Consider the following 20,424-nt stretch of genomic DNA (forward strand, 5'->3'; position numbering starts at 1 on the left):
TTTTCTGACCTATCCCTATTTTTAATAAATGTTAGCATTAGGGTTAAAAAACAGCACATAGTAAAATTGAAACACCAAAGAGATAGACACAAAATTTATGCTCTTTCTCTGTGTAAAAATTCCAACAAAAAGGGCAAAAATGCAAATAATCGAAATAACACACACCGACAAAGTTACCATGCATATACTGAACAGCCGACCGGCACAACAAGAGTTAGTGTCGCCTAGTCAGTCTCCGGGTATAGAGATAGTTTTATTTACTTGGCGAATACCAAACATTGAATTGTTGAAACTGTTTTGAAGGTATTCATTCCGCAACACAATTTACATACCTCCATAGTAATTTATTCAGATAAGTGTAAATATTTAAAACACGTTTCGAAATTGATAACAAGTTAACATAAACCTCTAATGTCTGTATCTAATAAAACACTGATAGTAGAAGTTATCAGAAAATAAAATTTAATTTAATAAGAGTGCAAAAAATAGAGTCATTATTCAACACGCAAATGTGTGAATGTTTACAATGTGGAAAAAGTATCTTCAAGTTTTCATTTGTTATTGTCGTTGAGAGGCAACCATAAGTAGGAGAAGTGACGTTGAAATGTGACGTCTGTCAAAGCAAAAGGGTGTTGCATACAGAGAGTGATAAAATATAAATTGAATTTACTTAGAAATATACTTAAAGTTCACTTCTATAGTAGATGCCTATCCCTTAACTAATACCCCGTTTATATATAACCGGATTTAACAAACCGACTGGGTTTTAAATGTCAATTCCATTGCTTATATTTCAAACAAATCCTTATAAAGAAGGTTAACCCTGCAAAAAGCTCTAATATAAACAGCATATAAGTATCAGTGAGTTAAAGCCATGTAAATGTTCTTCGTACCCAAAGCTTGAAAACATAGTCACAAAATGCTAACGATTTTAGACCAACAAGCCTTCCAGTCTGGTCGACGTGCATATTAGTAATCCAACGGCAGCGGGTTCTTTCGTACCGGATTGACCCGTTAACAAACAACATCCGGCCAGCGTCTGCCACCTCAGTGTGCACATGTTTGTATTTCTATAGTCTTTCTGTGTTGGGGGCAGCTTATCCCCGAATGCCTACTCCGAATTCTGTTGGTCCGTGCCGGGACTGAGTAAAATCCAGGACCAATTTATTTTCGCTGAGTTTGCACATCAGCATCCACCACACTCAAACTTCGGTGCGACGCAATATATGTCGGTACTGGGTGCATATCAGGGGTTGGATTCGGATCCACGAAGAAAAAATGAGCAATGTAGGTTCATATTCGGTAAATTCCCAATATGAAGGTACATACATACATCCAGATTTTTAAAAATGTCAATCTTGGAAGCAAAGTGTAAAATTTGTCAACATGTGGGACTAGAGTATGTGAAATGGTACTGAATTGCTCGCGGGGGTACTTCCGTACTTTTTGTAGTGAAATGCTAGTGAAAAAAGGACTATTGTACTGAATTTTTCATCCCTGGCAAATCACCAAGTCAGGAGGTATCTTTATAACGTAGAAAGAAAGGTACAGCGTTACCAGAAAGAACAAGCCTGCAAGCAAGTTGAAATAGCATAGACTAATAAAAGCAATGGAGGGCAAATTGCGAGAGACTCACTTTTGTGTATGAGGCCGAGCATTTACCCAACAGTGAATAAAAGTATAGACAAAGAAATCCTCTCACCTAAATTCTCTCACTGAGTGTGAATTGAGTCAGTTGCATGGCAGAACTACCAGGTAGTGGTATCACACCAGCTGATCGAATATGAAAAGTCAAATCCCTTTATAAATGTAATTGTAATTTTCCCAAAAACATAAAGAAAGTTTTGACATAACATATTCAAAATTGTACGATGCCACTACCTGCGTAATTGTGCCATGGTCAGTTGGATATGCAATCAATGTTTAAAATGGCAATAACTAAAAATATTTAAAATATTTATTCTGGTAATACCCTAGACAGACGGCAGCGTTAATTTGCATTAACTGCCTTAATTCAAATTAATTCGTACATTATCCACATTCTTAATGCACAAAATCAAAGGAAATTTAAACTGAATTTAGCAATTTCAATATGGCAATGCTGTTGAAAATCAATCGTCTTTTGTCAAACTTCCATGTTTAAGAAAATAAAAAGGGAAAGCAAATCAGCAATTTTCGCGTTTCTTCACAATAATTAGTGGTCTTTCGCGAGTAGAATAACAGCTAATCGTTTTTCACGCCTTCTAACAAAACTCTTTTTATAATTTTTATTTTCACAAAAAATGTCAAAAATAATATTAAAAAGACTCAAAAATATCGCGAATAAATTAAATTTATTTTTGCTACATCGTGGTGAAAAGGTCAATGGTAGAAAGTGTATTTGTATCGCATATTTTGGCGAACTTTTGTAAAGCTTTATGAAATGGTCTGCTGGGTACAAACAAACAACGCAAACAGCTGTTTCATAAATGCTAGAGTTGTGTCGTTCATGAACGAACCGGTTCAAAGGAACGATTCCGTGAAAAGAACGAACGGATCCGTATCCAGCTCATTCTTTTATATCGTTCATTTAGATCCCCGATGACCGAGTCATTGCTGCTTACAAAACCACCACCATTAGCTTTGCATACACACAAGCACACAAGCAAGCAAAAAAAACGAATGCATTGGTTTTGCAGTCAAGCAGCACAAATTTCCACACAAAACAAACAATGATTCAGAGAGCTACTCTCGCTCAGTAACAACACATCTCGGTCATATCTTTCTTTTGCATCATTCGTTCATCTGGTTCTTTCATATCAAATCCAAAAACAAAACCACCCCCATTAGCACACAATGTGTCATTCGTGAACGAACATTTTCAAAAGAACGATTCGGTGAAAAGAACGACGGAGTCATATGCAGCGGAGAACGAACGACTTCAAAAGAAAATAACACAGTCAAATGTATTGTTGAACGAAAAAGAGCCAACGAACGAAGTGAAAGATCCGGATCTTTTTGGTGAACGGAATGAAAAAGATCGATCCGCTTAATGAACGAGATTGCCCAACACTAATAAATGCAGAAACTATCGTCGTTCAGGGTGAAAAATTAATTCAAATTAGGACATTTTTAATGCAAATTAACTCTGCCGTCTGTCTAGGGTATTAGATTCAGTTTGATTTTGTGCATTAAGAATGTGGATAATGCACGAATTAATTTGAATTAAGGCAGTTAATGCAAATTAACGCTGCCGTCTGTCTGTCTAGGGTATTAATTTGCATTAAGATAATTTATCCAAATAAATTAATTATGACAGGAAAAATAAAAAATTAAACATTTATTAAAAACCCAAACATTTTTAGAAAAACATGCAAAACATAAATGAAAACTAAACGGTTTAACGACTAGTATACATTCAAATCATAGCAAATTTTGTCTTCCCTTATATTGCAGTTGCATTTCTTGTCCATCGTTTCAAATTCGCGTACAAATTTAGAAACAAAAAACAAATGCCTGCCAGAAAGTCTTTATACCAAAAAGTTACCCAGCAAAAAGTTTGCCTCCAAAGAGAAAGTTAAATCATATGTACAAGTGATCTGGAAGTGCATCAAACTATGCATCTTCACTCATGATTTTTACAAGAGCGTGACTACTGAAAGATGCACTCCATTCCACTGCATTTTAATAGAGCCTTTGTCACTGCATTTTAACTGACCCTTTGGCATTGCATTTTAACCTTTGGGGTAGAATGGGATGCAGTCCAAAGCACGTGTTTTGATATAGGCATTCTGCGGAATGTGTGCAAGCCATTGCAAAGTATCCCAGAACAAATAAAATGCATTTATTATTTGTGTAAAACAAAAATATAAAGAACTTTATTACATTAACACAAATTATGAAAATTCTCCATGGAATTCAATCGCAACCATGTGTGTTTTCTCCGCTCTCCATTAAATCCAAGCTGAACTGTTTTTGCTTCATTTTATAACTTTATTTTATAACAAAATTTTGGAAATGTTATTTTTTTGGAAATCTTATGCCGCTTCCTGTAGAGATGTACAAACTGATTTATGTACTTGTAGGGATCTGTAGGGAACTGCTAAAAATGTAGCGAACGGAGGCCTTTTTCACGACTCCATTTGGGCTGCATCCGGATGCTGTTAAATTGTGAGGAATTGGAGTGCCTTTTTCACGACTCCGTTGAACTGCATCTGGATGTTGTTAAAATGTGACATGTGAATGTGATTCTTTAGATTGCATCCAAATGCGGTTAAAATGTGAGGAATGGAATGCATTTTTCACGACTCCGTTTGAATTGCATCAAAACATCCCGAGAAAGAACAACATCCAATTTATTTTGATGGGTATTTTCGCAGGTCTCTCTCTCGTTAATGTTTAAAATATAAAACTTAAAAAAATGTACTGAAAACACCAAAATTATGAGAAAAATAGAAAACATGAATGAAAGTAATATAACTTAGTATTAAATAGATATCCGAAAGAAAGACAAATATTGCTTCAGTTCACATCAATTAATTCTACTCGTCTTTTGACTGAAACTTTCTTTAAAATCATCAAATAAAAAGTATGAAAATATGAATCATGTTGCTATGATTTGTGTATCATGTCGTATGAACGGGTTAATTCGTGTACGTAATTATGAGAGCGAACAACATGATTCAAATGCTGGTATGAAAATGACATAAGAAAAAGGATCAACCGATTTAGTTCAAATTTTGGATATCGCGATATTTTGTCCAAACTTAGTTTAAATTCGAAGATACCTCTCACACAAAATTACGAAAAATCTAGTCTCGGATTATTTTTATATTTTTTGCATTTGATATATTTTGATATTTTTTCTTGCAGTTCCTGTTACGAAGGTGCAATTTTTTCGGAGCAAATACATACTTTCCGATATAATGACACAAAAGATCGAAAAAAAGCTTACCGGCACCAACTAATTTGGGTAGTACATAAGATTAGCGTTCAAAGTTACACGGTGCTCTTGAAGCAACTTTAAATGGAAGGTGCTTACACCTGGGAAGTTTTTGTGGATTCTGAAACTACAATGTTCATAGATGAGAAAAATCAAAAAGCAAAAAAAATCGTCGGATCACTTTTTAAATTAATCTCGAATCAAGTTGACATTTTAAGGGGTTTTCTGGTTTTCACGATATTGCTTGGAAACCGCAAGTCCTATCGAAATGGGACTAAAGAAAATGTTGTAGCTATGAAAATTCTCTACATGATTGACTTTTATGATAATTTCATAGGTTTTACCGTTATTGAGATATAGAAGTTCAAATTGGGACAATGCATTGACTGTATCGCTACCTTAAAAAAGTGTGTAAAAGTGAAACCGCTTACACCTGGGAAGTTTTTGCGGATTTTAAAACTGCAATGTTCATAGGTGAGAAAAATGCAAAAACAAGAAAAAATCGCTGGAGGGATTTTTAAAAAATCGCGGTCAAAATTCACATTTTTAGGTTTTCGCGATTTTGCTTGGAAACCGCAAGTCCCATCGAAATGAGGCTAAAGAAAATGTTGTAGCTGTGAAAATTCTCTAGAGGATTGATCGTTATGATTTGTTCCTAGGTCTTACCATTTTTGAGATATGGAAGTTCAGGTCACATTTTTAGCCTTTTTGCTAGGTTTTCACGATTTGCTTGAAAACGGTAAGTAAGGACAGTAAGGACTAGAGAGAATCTTTTAGCTGTGCAAATTCCCTCCATGATTGGCTTTCGTAATTTTTCCCAGGTTGTTCCATTTTCGAGATATATAACTTTGAGTCGGAAAATTGCAGTCATACTATGTTGTATTGTATTGTCCCAATTTGAACTTCTATATCTCAATAACGGTAAAACCTATGAAATTATCATTAAGGTCAATCATGTAGAGAATTTTCATAGCTACAACATTTTCTTTAGCCCCATTTCAATAGGACTTGCAGTTTCCAAGCAAAATCGTGATAACCTAAAAAACCCCTAAAAATATCAACTTGAATTGCGATTTATTTCAAAAGCGCTCTTTTTGGTTTTTCTCATCTATGAACATTGTAGTTTCAGAATCCAAAATGATGTCACCCGTTCAGATAAATGACGTGTCATGGTAACCCGTTGTTTTCCTTGGCTCAGACCATCTTCCGATCATCGTCTCTGCAAACAAACCACACGGCTTCATAACCTCTGACCGCCGTACTTTTCTAAACTATGGGCAAACTGACGCCCAAAGCTTCAGAGATTTTACCAATCACAGCTTTAAAGGGCTTCACATTCCTTCAGATCGTCGGATAAATAAGATAATTTTTCGGGACATCGTCACAATTGCATCCCCACGCTACATACCTGATGTTCGAATACCCTCAATTAGAGCAAAATTTCCCAGCAAAGGTAACGGGAGTAAAAAATGAGCGTGATTAACTTTGTCGTACGAACACAAATTTAGGGAACTTATTCTTGAAGCCAACAGGCTGATAAACGAGCATAAGCGGAAGAAGTAAATAGATCCAGGAAAGGAAGGATTACAAATTAAAGAATCGATTTAACCAGAGTTTATACAGCACTCAGAGAGTGATATTACACAAAGTAGGGGGTGCCACTATAATTAGTGATGTTGCAGAAGTGCAAAAAACATCCAAACCGTTGGACCCACACGGAATCTCAATGGTAATTCTTAAGCAATTGGACGAAATCGGAGTTGAGTATTTGACAAGTGTACTCAATCTACTTAGCTGACATAGTGCAGTTCTTCCATCTTAGGAATATGGAAATACCCGCAGCTAAATCCACTGTCACACTCTTCATCACTGATTCCATCCGCTAACCATTCCAAAATATTGGGTATAGCGATGAACAGCATGTTAAAGTCATCCTTGTGGCTTGTGCACAGCTACATATTTGCGAAAAGAACAAAATATGGAACAAGGTTCTCAAGTCGCTGGCAGACAGCACTTGGGGTGCTTTAAAGAAACCTTGTACATTTATATATATAAAAGAGTAGTGAGGTGAGTGACTGACTGACTGACTGATTCATCAACGCCCAGACGAAACCGCTGAAGCTAGAAAGTTGAAATTTTGGGTGTAGGTTGCTGTTGGTGTGTAGGGGTGAGATAAGGCTGGGTTTTTGGAAATTCGACCTAGAAGTGTACGAAAAGTACTAAAAGGTACTAAATATGGTACCCTTTGTATTATGCAAACGGTAAGAGCTAGAATTCTGAAATTTGGAATGAGGGTCACTGATGGAGAGTTAGAAAGATGTACCAAAGGGTTTTTGGAAATTCGAACTACAAGGGTACGAAAAGTACAAAATGGTACTAAATTTAGTACAATTTTGATTTGGGTGAACGGATAGGGCTGGAATCCTGAAATTTGGAAAGAGGGTCACTGATGGAGAGTAAAAAAGAAAGGTATTAAGAAATTCGAACTATAAGTGAACGAAAAGTACTAAAAGGTACTAAATTTAGTACAATTTGGATTTGGGTGAACGGATAGGGATGGAATCCTGAAATTTGGAATGCGGATTACTGATGAAGAGTAAAAATGAAAGGTTTTTGGAACTCGAACTATAAGTGTACGAAAAGTAATAAATGGTACTAAATTTAGTACAATTTGGGTTTGGGTGAACGAATAGAGCTGGAATCATGAAATTTGGAATTAAGGTCACTGATGGAGAGTAAAAAAGGAAGGTTTTTGGAAATTCGAATTAAAAGTATACGAAAAGTACTAAATGGTACTAAATACAGTACAATTTGGATTTGGATGAACGGATAGAGCTGGAATACAAATATTTGGAATTAGGGTCACTGATGAAGAGTAACAATGAAAGGTTTATGGAAATTCGAACTACAAGGGTACGAAAAGTACTAAATGGTACTAAATTTAGTACAATTTTGATTTGGGTGGGATTGAGCTGGAATACAGACATTTGGAATGAGGATCACTGATGAAGATTAACAATGAAAGGTTTTTGTAAATTCGAATTATAAGGGTACGAACAGTACTAAATGGTACTAAATTTAGTACAATTTGGATTTGGGTGAACGGATAGAGCTGGAATCCTGAAATTTGAAATTAGGGTCATTGGTGAAGAGTAACAAAGAAAGGTTTTTGGAATTTCGAACTAAAACTGCACGAAAGGTTCTAAATGGTACTAAATTTAGTACAATTTTGATTTGGGTGAACGGATTGAGCTTGAATCCTGAAATTTGTAATGAGGGTCACTGATGGAGAGTAACAAAGAAAGGTTTTTAGAAATTCGAACTATAAGTGCACGAAAAGTACTAAATTTAGTACAATTTGGATTTGGGTGAACGGATAGAGCTGGAATCCTTGAAATTTGGAATGAGAATCACTGATGAAGAGTAAAAATAAAAGGTTTTTGGAATTCGAACTATAAGTTACGAAAAGTAATAAATGGTACTAAATTTAGTACAATTTGGGTTTGGGTGAACGAACAGAGCTGGAATCCTGAAATTTGGAATGAAGGTCACTGATGGAGAGTAAAAAAGAAAGGTTTTTGGAAATTCGAATTACAAGGGTACTAAATGGTACTAAATTTAGTACAATTTTGATTTGGGTGAACGGATGGAGCTAGAATCCTGAAATTTGAAATTAGGGTCACTGGTGGAGAGTAACAAAGAAAGGTTTTTGGAAATTCGAACTATAAGTGCACGAAAAGTTCTAAATGGTACTAAATTTAGAACAATTTGGATTTGGGTGAACGGATTGAGCTGGAATCCTGAAATTTGTAATGAGGGTCACTGATGGAGAGTAACAAAGAAAGGTTTTTAGAAATTTGAACTATAAGTGCACGAAAAGTACTAAATGGTACTAAATTTAGTACAATTTAGGTTTGGGTGAACGAATAGAGCTGGAATCCTGAAATCACCTTTGGAATGAAGGTTTTTTGGAAATTCGAATTAAAAGTATACGAAAAATACTAAATGGTACTAAATATAATACAATTTGGGTATGGGTTAACGAATAGGGCCGGAATCCTGAAATTTGGAATGGGGGTCACTGATGAAGAGTAAGAAAGATGTACCAAAGGTCGAAAAGTCCTAAATGGTAGTGAGTTTAGTATGATTTGGATTTGAAGAGCTGGAATCCTGAAATTTGGAATTAAGATTACTGTTGGAATATAGAATTGAGAAATAGAGGTAGCTTTGGAAAATCATACTAATGTGCACGAAGTAGTACTAAATGGTACGAAATTTGCTAAAATTTGTATTTGCGTGAACAGATTATTGTTGGAGTGTAGGATTGACGTAGTTTTGGAAATTCGTACTTATGGAAAAGTGCTAAATGAAACTACATTGGCTATAATTTGGGTTTAGGTGAACGGATATAGCTGAGATATGAAAGTACATTTTGGAAAATCGTGTACGAAAAGTGCTAAATGGTACAACATTTGGTACCTTTTGGTAGTTGCAATATGGTATAGAATTTTGTACAATTTGTGATTTTGTAAAGGGTAGAACTGGAATTTTGAAATTCGGTATTAGGGTAGCAATTGGTGTTTAGAGTAGAGGTAGGAAGGACGTTTACCTATGTGTACGAAAAGTTGGGTAACATGTTGGTACCAAAACCATTTTAAATAGTTAAGGTACTAAATTTGGTGTTGGGTGTAGGAACAAAGCAGGGATTATATAATTTGGAAATACGCTATTTGTACAAAAAATACGAAATGGAAAAATATTTGTTATGAAGGTCAATCCAAAATTTGAGACAAAGTTCTGAGTTTGAAAAATTGTACTGAATATTGTTCCATTGATTTGATGTTAACCCCAAGGAGATTCTAAATAATGTACTGAGATTAAGTAGTCAAACGTGAAGTATCTTTTCAAAAAATGTTTTTTGTTCTGACGCTTTGGTATGTAAATTTGAAAACGTGGTCCAATGCGACAATTTTGTTAACTAGAAGGTATTTACCCCCTGATATTAAAAAATCCTAAATTGAAATGCCTCCAAAAAATTTTCCGTTATATACGGTTGACTTACCCGTGCACATTAACTACAATTTTTTGTAAAGAAGTTTTCTAACTTTTCATGCCACAAATTCCGAATTTCGGTTGGAAAATGTGCAGAAGATCTTAAAAATACTCTAAATCTTCAAAATATCACTTCTAATAAACGTGGATTGAAGTGGAGATTTTTTAAATTAAACTTTTATATCCTCTGAGTATTCAAGGTCCAAATTTAAAGAAAATTGGACTATATAGATTGTTCTTCTTTTAAAATACACTAAGTCGAGAGGTACCGTTATACGGGGATATACGAAAACGTGGATTTTTATGACCATTTTGAATGCCGAAAATTTAACGGACCTATTCGGGTTCTGGGCGAAAGGGTGAGATAAAGTTTAGTGTTTGGAAATTCGTACTGGAAGGGAATGCTGTGTTAGTGAAGGGTTAAAACCAGGAGTCAAATCTGAAATTTGCAATATGATACGTAGCTTTGGAAATTCGAAATAAAAAATATGGTAGTTGTGTAGGGATGCGATACGGCAGATTTTTTTTTTTTTTTTGTAAATACATGCTCTGTTCCAGAACCTGCAAGAAGCTACTATTTTTTACTACGATAGCATTTTTTCCCTTATGTTATCGGAAAAAATAGTAGAAATTAGTAGATTCTTGCAGTACTGGAACAGACCATCTGACTACAATCGAAAAAAATATTGGTAATAAAAATAGGTCTTAGTACAACAGAATCTGCAGTATTCACCATTCCGGTATTAAATATTGTTTATATATATTTCGTTTCCTTTCCGCATACGAAGTAGCGGGCATTTGCTAGTCTTTTATAAAGCAATAGTTTAATTTTTTTTTTGGGCATGTGGGTTAGGCCGTTTTGGCGCTTATTGCCTCATATATGTTGTGCAAATGTAAGCACTAAGAAGTCGAAGAATATTTAAACCTGCCGGAATGCCGCCCTGAGGACTGCAACAGGGTGTCTCCTCTTAATACCAGTGGGCTATGTTTGTAAGGAAAAGAAGATTTTAAGATATTAACAAAGTGTTGTCAATGCAGTACGAGTACCTGCTTTGTATTACCGCCATGAGCATCCCTGCAACGATCTAGTGTATAGGCTACAATAGTGTCTCTTTTTTCCGATAAATTATCTAAGAGAAATCCAAATTACAAACAGGGAGGCGTGGATGGCATTACCGATGATGTAATTGGACATACAGTTCATAGATAAGTGTGAATCCACCCCACCACCCCCATCCATGGCGGAATTAGCTCATATTTGATGCGCTAGTGAAATACTTAGGTGTTTTAACAGAACCTATTTTCAAATTCTTCAAACTAATAATCCCCATTTTCATTTCAGAACCCTAAGTACTCCATCTAAATAACCATGTCAGCAACAACTGGTGGCTATGTGGTCTATGATTGTGACATTGGCAACGATGATGCCTGGGGTCTGCTAATGCTGATCAAAGGTGAAAGGCTATTTCACAAACTTTCCGTAGCCGGGCAACAGGTTGAAGGCATTTCAAGTCGTAGACCTTACAAAATATTGGGTATTACATGTGTGCAGGGAAATACCACCGTAGATAATTGTGCCAAAAATGCCCTAAGGGTGTTGGAAAGTGTTGATCGATTGGATGTAAGTGACAACGTGAGAATATAATTTTAAATGGATAATATAAAAATTGATTTTATTTAGATTCCAGTCTACAAAGGCTGTACAAATCCAATTTTACCACGTACATGGACCCGAGAACGTCTGTTTCATGGTCAAGATGGTTTTGGTGATATACCCGATTTACCGGAAGTAACAAATGCAAAAGCCCACAAGGAGCATGCTGTCAATATGATGTATTCTTTTGTGTGTCAGGTAAGTGACGAGTTTGATATGTGGAATTTAGATTATTTATTAAGAGAATATGTTCGATTTTTCAGCATCCTAAAATGGTGGATTTTTTGCTGGTAGGCCCCCTAACCAATTTCGCCATGTGCATTAACATGTACGGTTCAGACTTTTTGGATAAAGTTGGCAATATTTGGATAATGGGTGGCAATTATAGAGGTAAGTTAAAACAAGTAAACAAGTATCAGTCAGCTCAGCCAACAGAGATATATCCTCAGCCTAGAAATTGCCCTTGAAGTCACAGTTTTCATATGAGTCATCTGTGGACTGATCGAATAACGGCTACACACCGAAATCATTTTTTCCTTTATTTTTGAAGAGATTTTGTGGAAGTATAAACATGCCAACAAATATTTGGCTTTTTTAAACTTTTGGGTCCTTTTAATTGGCGATTATGGACATTTTGAATAAATGTGGACCAATAATTTTGATTGTGATATTTTGAGCCCCTATAGAACCCCAAATGTCAACCTTTAAAATACGTGAAACCTGCAAATACCATTATGGGGGCTATAACAAAACATTGACACAATTTTTGGTAAGGCCTCAGAAACAAGTCAGAAAGTATCAGTCAGATGTATCCACAGAGACATATCCCGAGCCTCGGACTTAAAGAAACGAAGTAAACACAATACTTCTGTGTTTTTTAGTTTTTGGGTTAATTTCTCATGAAGTATGGGCTTGCTTCCAAAAAAATATGTACCGTCGTAACTAGGGTCGCATACATAATATCCTTAAACTGCACTCTTTCCAAACTTTGTTTGGGAAGAACCCGAAAGAGTGGTCCTATGTAGTGAATATTGGACATAATCCGAGTATGACAGAAATAATACGATATATAACATTTAAACCAAATCGCTTCTTCCTTAGAGGGTTATCTTACTCACCGCCGTAACAAGGCACTATTTTGGTCTTATCAAGGTATATTTACCCTCTTTAGCCTAAAGGATGAGGGTATAAAAAGTTATCAGGGATATACACCAGCCTATGACAAGAAAAAAAATATACTGTTGCAATAAGAACCGTGAGTGGTACGTAACTGGTCAAAATCTGTACTTGAGCCGAAATGTTTGACTTTTTGTGGAAGAGCCCGGATTAAAAAACGATCGTGCGGTCCACATGCAAGGCATATACTGGGTAAGGGTATAAGTATAAGTATAAGTATAAGTATAAGTATAAGTATAAGTATAAGTATAAGTATAAGTATAAGTATAAGTATAAGTATAAGTATAAGTATAAGTATAAGTATAAGTATAAGTATAAGTATAAGTATAAGTATAAGTATAAGTATAAGTATAAGTATAAGTATAAGTATAAGTATAAGTATAAGTATAAGTATAAGTATAAGTATAAGTATAAGTATAAGTATAAGTATAAGTATAAGTATAAGTATAAGTATAAGTATAAGTATAAGTATAAGTATAAGTATAAGTATAAGTATAAGTATAAGTATAAGTATAAGTATAAGTATAAGTATAAGTATAAGTATAAGTATAAGTATAAGTATAAGTATAAGTATAAGTATAAGTATAAGTATAAGTATAAGTATAAGTATAAGTATAAGTATAAGTATAAGTATAAGTATAAGTATAAGTATAAGTATAAGTATAAGTATAAGTATAAGTATAAGTATAAGTATAAGTATAAGTATAAGTATAAGTATAAGTATAAGTATAAGTATAAGTATAAGTATAAGTATAAGTATAAGTATAAGTATAAGTATAAGTATAAGTATAAGTATAAGTATAAGTATAAGTATAAGTATAAGTATAAGTATAAGTATAAGTATAAGTATAAGTATAAGTATAAGTATAAGTATAAGTATAAGTATAAGTATAAGTATAAGTATAAGTATAAGTATAAGTATAAGTATAAGTATAAGTATAAGTATAAGTATAAGTATAAGTATAAGTATAAGTATAAGTATAAGTATAAGTATAAGTATAAGTATAAGTATAAGTATAAGTATAAGTATAAGTATAAGTATAAGTATAAGTATAAGTATAAGTATAAGTATAAGTATAAGTATAAGTATAAGTATAAGTATAAGTATAAGTATAAGTATAAGTATAAGTATAAGTATAAGTATAAGTATAAGTATAAGTATAAGTATAAGTATAAGTATAAGTATAAGTATAAGTATAAGTATAAGTATAAGTATAAGTATAAGTATAAGTATAAGTATAAGTATAAGTATAAGTATAAGTATAAGTATAAGTATAAGTATAAGTATAAGTATAAGTATAAGTATAAGTATAAGTATAAGTATAAGTATAAGTATAAGTATAAGTATAAGTATAAGTATAAGTATAAGTATAAGTATAAGTATAAGTATAAGTATAAGTATAAGTATAAGTATAAGTATAAGTATAAGTATAAGTATAAGTATAAGTATAAGTATAAGTATAAGTATAAGTATAAGTATAAGTATAAGTATAAGTATAAGTATAAGTATAAGTATAAGTATAAGTATAAGTATAAGTATAAGTATAAGTATAAGTATAAGTATAAGTATAAGTATAAGTATAAGTATAAGTATAAGTATAAGTATAAGTATAAGTATAAGTATAAGTATAAGTATAAGTATAAGTATAAGTATAAGTATAAGTATAAGTATAAGTATAAGTATAAGTATAAGTATAAGTATAAGTATAAGTATAAGTATAAGTATAAGTATAAGTATAAGTATAAGTATAAGTATAAGTATAAGTATAAGTATAAGTATAAGTATAAGTATAAGTATAAGTATAAGTATAAGTATAAGTATAAGTATAAGTATAAGTATAAGTATAAGTATAAGTATAAGTATAAGTATAAGTATAAGTATAAGTATAAGTATAAGTATAAGTATAAGTATAAGTATAAGTATAAGTATAAGTATAAGTATAAGTATAAGTATAAGTATAAGTATAAGTATAAGTATAAGTATAAGTATAAGTATAAGTATAAGTATAAGTATAAGTATAAGTATAATAAGTATACAACTTTCTGTACTGGCGACGCAAGGGAAATCGGCATCTACGATGGAAGTCTTACAAGGGAAGACTTATCAACGTCCTTGAACAGCTTGACATGACGGATTGTCAGGAAACGTCATTTATCAGACCAGGTGGCATAATGGTGAAGTCTGGCGAGTTGTGGCAATATCCTCTTAAAGATGTCTTCGTTCACCGTGGAACTTGTGGAATAAGTATTTTATTAGGAAAGACGTGCTTTAATTTGTCAGCGTAGTGTTTACGTTCGATACTCATTTGGTTGTATGTGACAAAAGAGGAGTACCTCTTTGACTAGGGTGTCGATAGCACACATAACTATTATCATAATCTTCAATACTAACTACCCCCATATATTTATTTTTTACCATTCGTTTAAGGCAAAGGCAACATAACAAAAAGTGCTGAATTTAATTTTATGATGGATCCGGAGGCAGCTCACATAGTTTTGGAATCAGTGGATAAACCAATATCCCTATTGCCTTGGGAAACCTGTATCGATGGTGATATGAATTTAGAAATGGTAACATTTAGAATAAAAAAAACATTTCTTATTATTAAACCCTTCCTTTACCTTTCACAGGAATGGCGTTTGAATGTCTTGGGTAAAGTCGATTCCAAGGCCATTCGTTTAATGAATGCGGTGGAAGAAGCCATATTAGTTACCAAAGGTTTTGTTCGCTGGATTGTATGCGATGCGGTGTTGGTGGCAGCCTATTGTTTTCCCCAATTGGCCATCACACGTAGCCGTCTGTATCATGCCACAGTCGAATTGACTGGTACTCATACCCGTGGTCAAATGGTTTTGGATCATTTGCGTCGTAATAAGGAGAATACTTGTGTAATTTTAGAAATCCACAAACAACATTATAAAGATATCATTTCATGGACCGGTGGTCTGTATACAGACAATGAAATTATCGAAGTTATGAAAGTGTGAAGCGTTGCACACAGAGGCTATTAGACATGTGTAAGGGACGATGCAATAAAATATATCGAAATGCTTTTTTATATGAAAACAAAAATAAATAAGTTTAATTACAATTTAGAGTTTATGCTTTTAAACAGCAATAAAAATGATTTGTAACACAACTTTATTTTGAAAAGAAACGTAGTGGAGGTTTAAATATCTTAAGGTGTGAACAGAATGAAATACGCCGCTTTTTTCACGCTCAGTTTCATGTAAAAGATTAAAGGCCAAGTACTACCTAATTCAAATGAATTAGGTAGCATTTGAATTTGGTGGTACTTGGCCTTTAGTCTTTATACTGAAGCTAAAGAAAGCTAAACACATGAAAAATCCATTTTTTAAATCCACTCATGCCACTGTGCTGTAAATGGCAACACAATTAAAATCGAAACAATGTTTCTTTATTTTGTTGGCACACTTTAATTATCTGCAACATTAAATAAATCCCAGAAAGTATCTGCAACAAAATGTATGTTGCGTTGTATCTTAAAGATATAAGTACAACATGTTTCAGATTTAAATGTTTATAAAGAAATAACACTTTTGTATCGCAACATACATATGTTGCTACTTTTTCCAATCAGGGATGGTAAATGTGGAATATTGTACTTGTTAGTACAATTTCATACCATACAGCGGACAACTATCGCGACCGACCCACGGCGGTCGAAACTACTGATCTAGCGGCGCGAAATTGATAACTTGCAAACTAATTGAGATACGTTACTGAAAATTTGCACAAGCTTAGTCTGTGGGTAATAATAGACAAAATATGAACAATATCGGCTAATGTTTTGGTATAGCACCCATATAACGGTACTTTCCGATTTTCGGTATTTTGAGGATTTAAGCCACATTTTCGTAGCAAATCAGTTGTAATACTTAGGTATACTTACCTAATACTTGGTACTTAGGGTTCCTAGTGGCCACAAAACATTTCCACCAAAAATTATGGACATATGTGCACGTTTTGATATAGCCCCCATGTAACCGTACCTCCCGTTTTAAGGTGTTTTGAATATAATGACCACATTTTTCAACCGACTGGGCTGTAATTTAGCATTCTCACTGCGTATAAAATCTTCATACAAAACTGTTTTCAATACAAATTTATGTTTCGATGTAGCCCCTTTTATGGTACCCCATCACACTTACTTACTTACTTAGCTGGCCCATTACAGAACATTTGTTCCATAGGCCCAACTAAGAAAATATCTCCATTTCTCTCTATTTGTTGCATCGCACTCTGGAATACCGCGCCTTTTCATCTCATCATCCACTTCTTTGCGCCATCTATTCCTTGGCCTGCCAATTCTGCGTGCACCGCCAAGCGGTCCGTATTTATACGCCTTTTTAGCGGGTTCATCATCGCTCATTCTTATGATATGGCCTAGCCAACGCAATCGCTGCATCCCGATACGTTTAACAATATTGATATTGTTGTAAAGCAGATACATATATTCATCGTTAACGCAGACTGGTCCGTAGATATTTCGAAGCATTTTTCTCTCAAACACACCAAGCACTGCCATGTCTGCTTGCGCAAGTACCCAGGCTTCGGAGACATACATCATCACGGATAGTATCAGTGTTTTGTAGTGCGTTATTTTTGTTTGACGAGATGGGGCTTTGTTTTTAAACTGCTTACTTAAACCAAAGTAGCATCTGTTGGCCAATACAATTCTTCTTTTTATTTCACAACTGATGTCGTTTGTTGTGTTTACGGAGGTGCCGAGGTAGACGAAGTCCTTTGCTACCTCAAAATTATAGGAACCAACGTCAACAGTTGGTCCGAGCTCAATGGACGCATTGCGCGTCGACACCATCAACTTGGTCTTCTCATCGTTTACCGCTAGACCCACTTTAGCAGATTCTCCTTCGACCTTCATAAAGGTATCAGTTACTTCTTTTACTGATCGGTTCATGATGTCAATATCATCAGCATAGGCAAGTAACATGTGGCTATTGGTGTAGATTGTGCCACTTCTTTTGAAGTTTGCCTCTCGTATAACCTTTTCCAGCAGGATGTTGAAGAGATCACACGAAAGGCTGTCTCCTTGTCTGAAACCTCTTTTGGTAATAAACTCTTCGGAGAGGTTCTTTCCTATTTTAACTGAGGACCTCGTGTCAATTAAAGTCATTTTACAAAGCCGAATTAGCTTTGCGGGAATACCAAATTCAGACATGGCTTGGAATACCTTTGAACGCAGCAGGCTGTCGATGGCTGTTTTATAATCGACAAACGGGTGGTACGATTTGCCGCAGGTTAAATATCTGATCAATGGTGGACTTGCCAGGTCTAAAGCCGCATATGGTATGGTCCAGTTATCTCGTTGACAATAGGCTTTAGTCGTTCGCACAATATCCCTGACACGATCTTGTAGGCAATAGGGAGTAGACTTATGCCCCTATAGTTAGAGCATACAATCTTATCTCCCTTCTTGCGGACGGGGCACAGGATACTCAGGTTCCAATCGTCTGGTACTCGTTCTTCTTGCCAGATGGTGCTAACTAGGAGATGAATACACCTTATCAGCGTGTCGGCTCCGGTTTTGAACAGCTCGGCTGGTAAGCCATCGGCTCCTGCTGCCTTATTATTCTTCAGCCGATGTATTGCTGTCTTTACCTCATCTTGGCTGGGCGGTATACATTCAATACCATCTTCTGGGATAGGATCTGTGGTATCATCGTCTTCGCTACTATTGGATACCAGCAGATTGGGGAAATGTTTCTTCCATGTCCTGAGCACGCTATCTGTATCTGTTACCAGATTACCTTGCTGGTCTCTAAAGGAGGATGTGCCTGTACCAAAGCCATCTGTTTGATGTTTCACTCTTTCGTAGAATTTTCGGACTTCATTCTGGCTCCTGTACATCTCGATTTTTTCACACTCCCGCTTTTCCATTTCTCTCTTTTTCTTGCGGAAAAGACGTTTCTCTTCTCTCCTTTTCTCCCGATATCTCTCTCGCGCGCTACGCGTTGCTACTGATTGTAAAGTAGCTCTATATGCCGCATTTTTCTCTTCGGTAGCAGCACGACACTCCTGGTCATACCATGAATTCCTTTGTGGAGGTCTCTGGAATCCAAGTATGGATTTTGGGGCTGTTTGCATGGAGTGGGCAATATGTTGCCATTGTGTTGTTATGTTATCGGGACAAGGAGTGCTCGCGTTAAGCAATTGGGCTAGTTGAGTGGAATATGTTGTGGCTATCTGTTGTGTTTGCAGCCTATCGATGTCCAACTTCCGCGTTGAGTCTGTTCGTGCTTTATTTGCAACGTTTAGACGGGTACGTACCTTTGCTGCAACAAGGTAGTGGTCCGAGTCTATTTTTGCTCCTCGGAACGAACGCACATCCAACACGCTCGATGAATGTCTTCCATCTATCACAACGTGATCAATTTGATTTCTTGTTTTCTGATCTGGAGACAGCCAGGTGCCCTTATGGGTGTCGAGATGTTGAAATCTGGTGCAGTTGACTACCATGTTTTTTGCCGCTGCGAAGTCTATCAGCCTCATACCATTGTCAGATGTTTCACTGTGGAGACTGAATTTTCCGACTGTTGGGCCAAAGATATTCTCCTTTCCAATTTTGGCATTAAAATCGCCTAGACTGATTTTAATGTCATGGTCAGGACAACGGTCATATGTTTCTTTTAAGCGCTCATAAAATATATCTTTGGTCAGTTCGTCCTTGTCTTCAGTGGGAGCATGAGCGCAAATAAAGCCGATGTTGAAGAATTTTGCTTTTATTCGAATTGTAGCAAGTCTTTCATTCACTGGTGTGAAGCTGGAGACCAGGTGTTTTAACCTCCGACCAGCTATAATACATTGCGTCACCTTTAGGTGTCGTTGTGACGCCTTTCCCAATCCATCGTATTTCCTGTATGGCAGTAATATCGGCCTTGTACTTTTCAAGTACGTCTGCTAAAGCGAATACGGCACCTTCTCTATAAAGAGTGCGAACCCAAACCCAAGTTTTTAACGTTCTTATGGGTGAACGCGCTACACATTTTAGCTCACTACCGTTAACGGGTGTTCAAGACAGCTACCCCAGGAGACACCACGGGGAGGTCAGTGTCCACTTGAGACTTTCGGGACAAAGATAAATCCTGGATTTTGCCATGTTAAAGCCGGTCAGGACCGGCCAATTTTCACACTACAGTGTTCAAAATACCTGTTGTAAAAGATATGAACAAAATACCGCTGAAACAAAATTTTTCTTATGTAGTCTGTTTAACTGATAAGTTATATAGATTGAGACAGCAATGCCAAATTCGTTTCTCATATAAAGTCCCTAGATGAGGTCATAAAATCCGAACTGGATTTGACAGGACAAAACCCAACTAGGTTTTTGTAGTCTCAATATGTACCGTCAAAACATGCATACTACTAGTGTTATCATAAACGTTATTCTCTGGAGATGTTACACATCATAAACACTCCGAATGGTATACGACAGAAGTACAAACAGTTGAAGAAAGCTCTTGGAACAGATAAGCAAAAAACTCTCTTTCAAGTAAATTTGTTTTCAGCAATTTTTAAATTATCTCTGTTAACATAATTACTATTTGCAGTTCCCTGAAGATGATTGGGAACTTAGGG

General features: G+C 35.2%; 2 protein-coding genes across 2 annotated transcripts in view; one reads left to right on the forward strand and one right to left on the reverse strand.

The window, feature by feature from the left end:
• The window catches only part of LOC141399233 (nucleoside hydrolase), a 28,521-nt gene extending 28,092 nt beyond the window's left edge, over positions 1-429 (reverse strand). Inside the window, exon 1 of the mRNA XM_073977603.1 lies at positions 333-429. The gene's annotated coding sequence lies outside the window, so the exon portion shown is untranslated. The remainder of the gene's footprint in view (positions 1-332) is intronic.
• LOC141399234 (pyrimidine-specific ribonucleoside hydrolase RihA-like) lies at positions 214-15,961 on the forward strand. The gene is made up of 6 exons (XM_073977606.1): positions 214-303; positions 11,316-11,594; positions 11,655-11,825; positions 11,891-12,017; positions 15,232-15,374; positions 15,435-15,961. Exons 2-6 carry the CDS (start codon positions 11,343-11,345, stop codon positions 15,789-15,791), a joined length of 1,050 nt encoding a protein of 349 aa, XP_073833707.1. The 5' UTR covers positions 214-303; positions 11,316-11,342; the 3' UTR covers positions 15,792-15,961.
• Positions 15,962-20,424: the final 4,463 nt, after the last annotated feature.

Source organism: Musca autumnalis, unplaced genomic scaffold, assembly GCF_047663935.1.
Source record: "Musca autumnalis isolate F117 unplaced genomic scaffold, ASM4766393v1 scaffold_3, whole genome shotgun sequence".
Taxonomy (NCBI): domain Eukaryota; kingdom Metazoa; phylum Arthropoda; class Insecta; order Diptera; family Muscidae; genus Musca; species Musca autumnalis.

Coding starts and splice junctions, on each gene's coding strand:
- LOC141399234 (XM_073977606.1), top strand. CDS start 11,343: ATGTCAGCAACAACTGGTGGCTATGTGGTCTATGATTGTGACATTGGC. Junction 11,595..11,654: donor AAAGTGTTGATCGATTGGAT/GTAAGTGACAAC, acceptor GATTTTATTTAG/ATTCCAGTCTACAAAGGCTG. Junction 12,018..15,231: donor AATGGGTGGCAATTATAGAG/GTAAGTTAAAAC, acceptor CATTCGTTTAAG/GCAAAGGCAACATAACAAAA.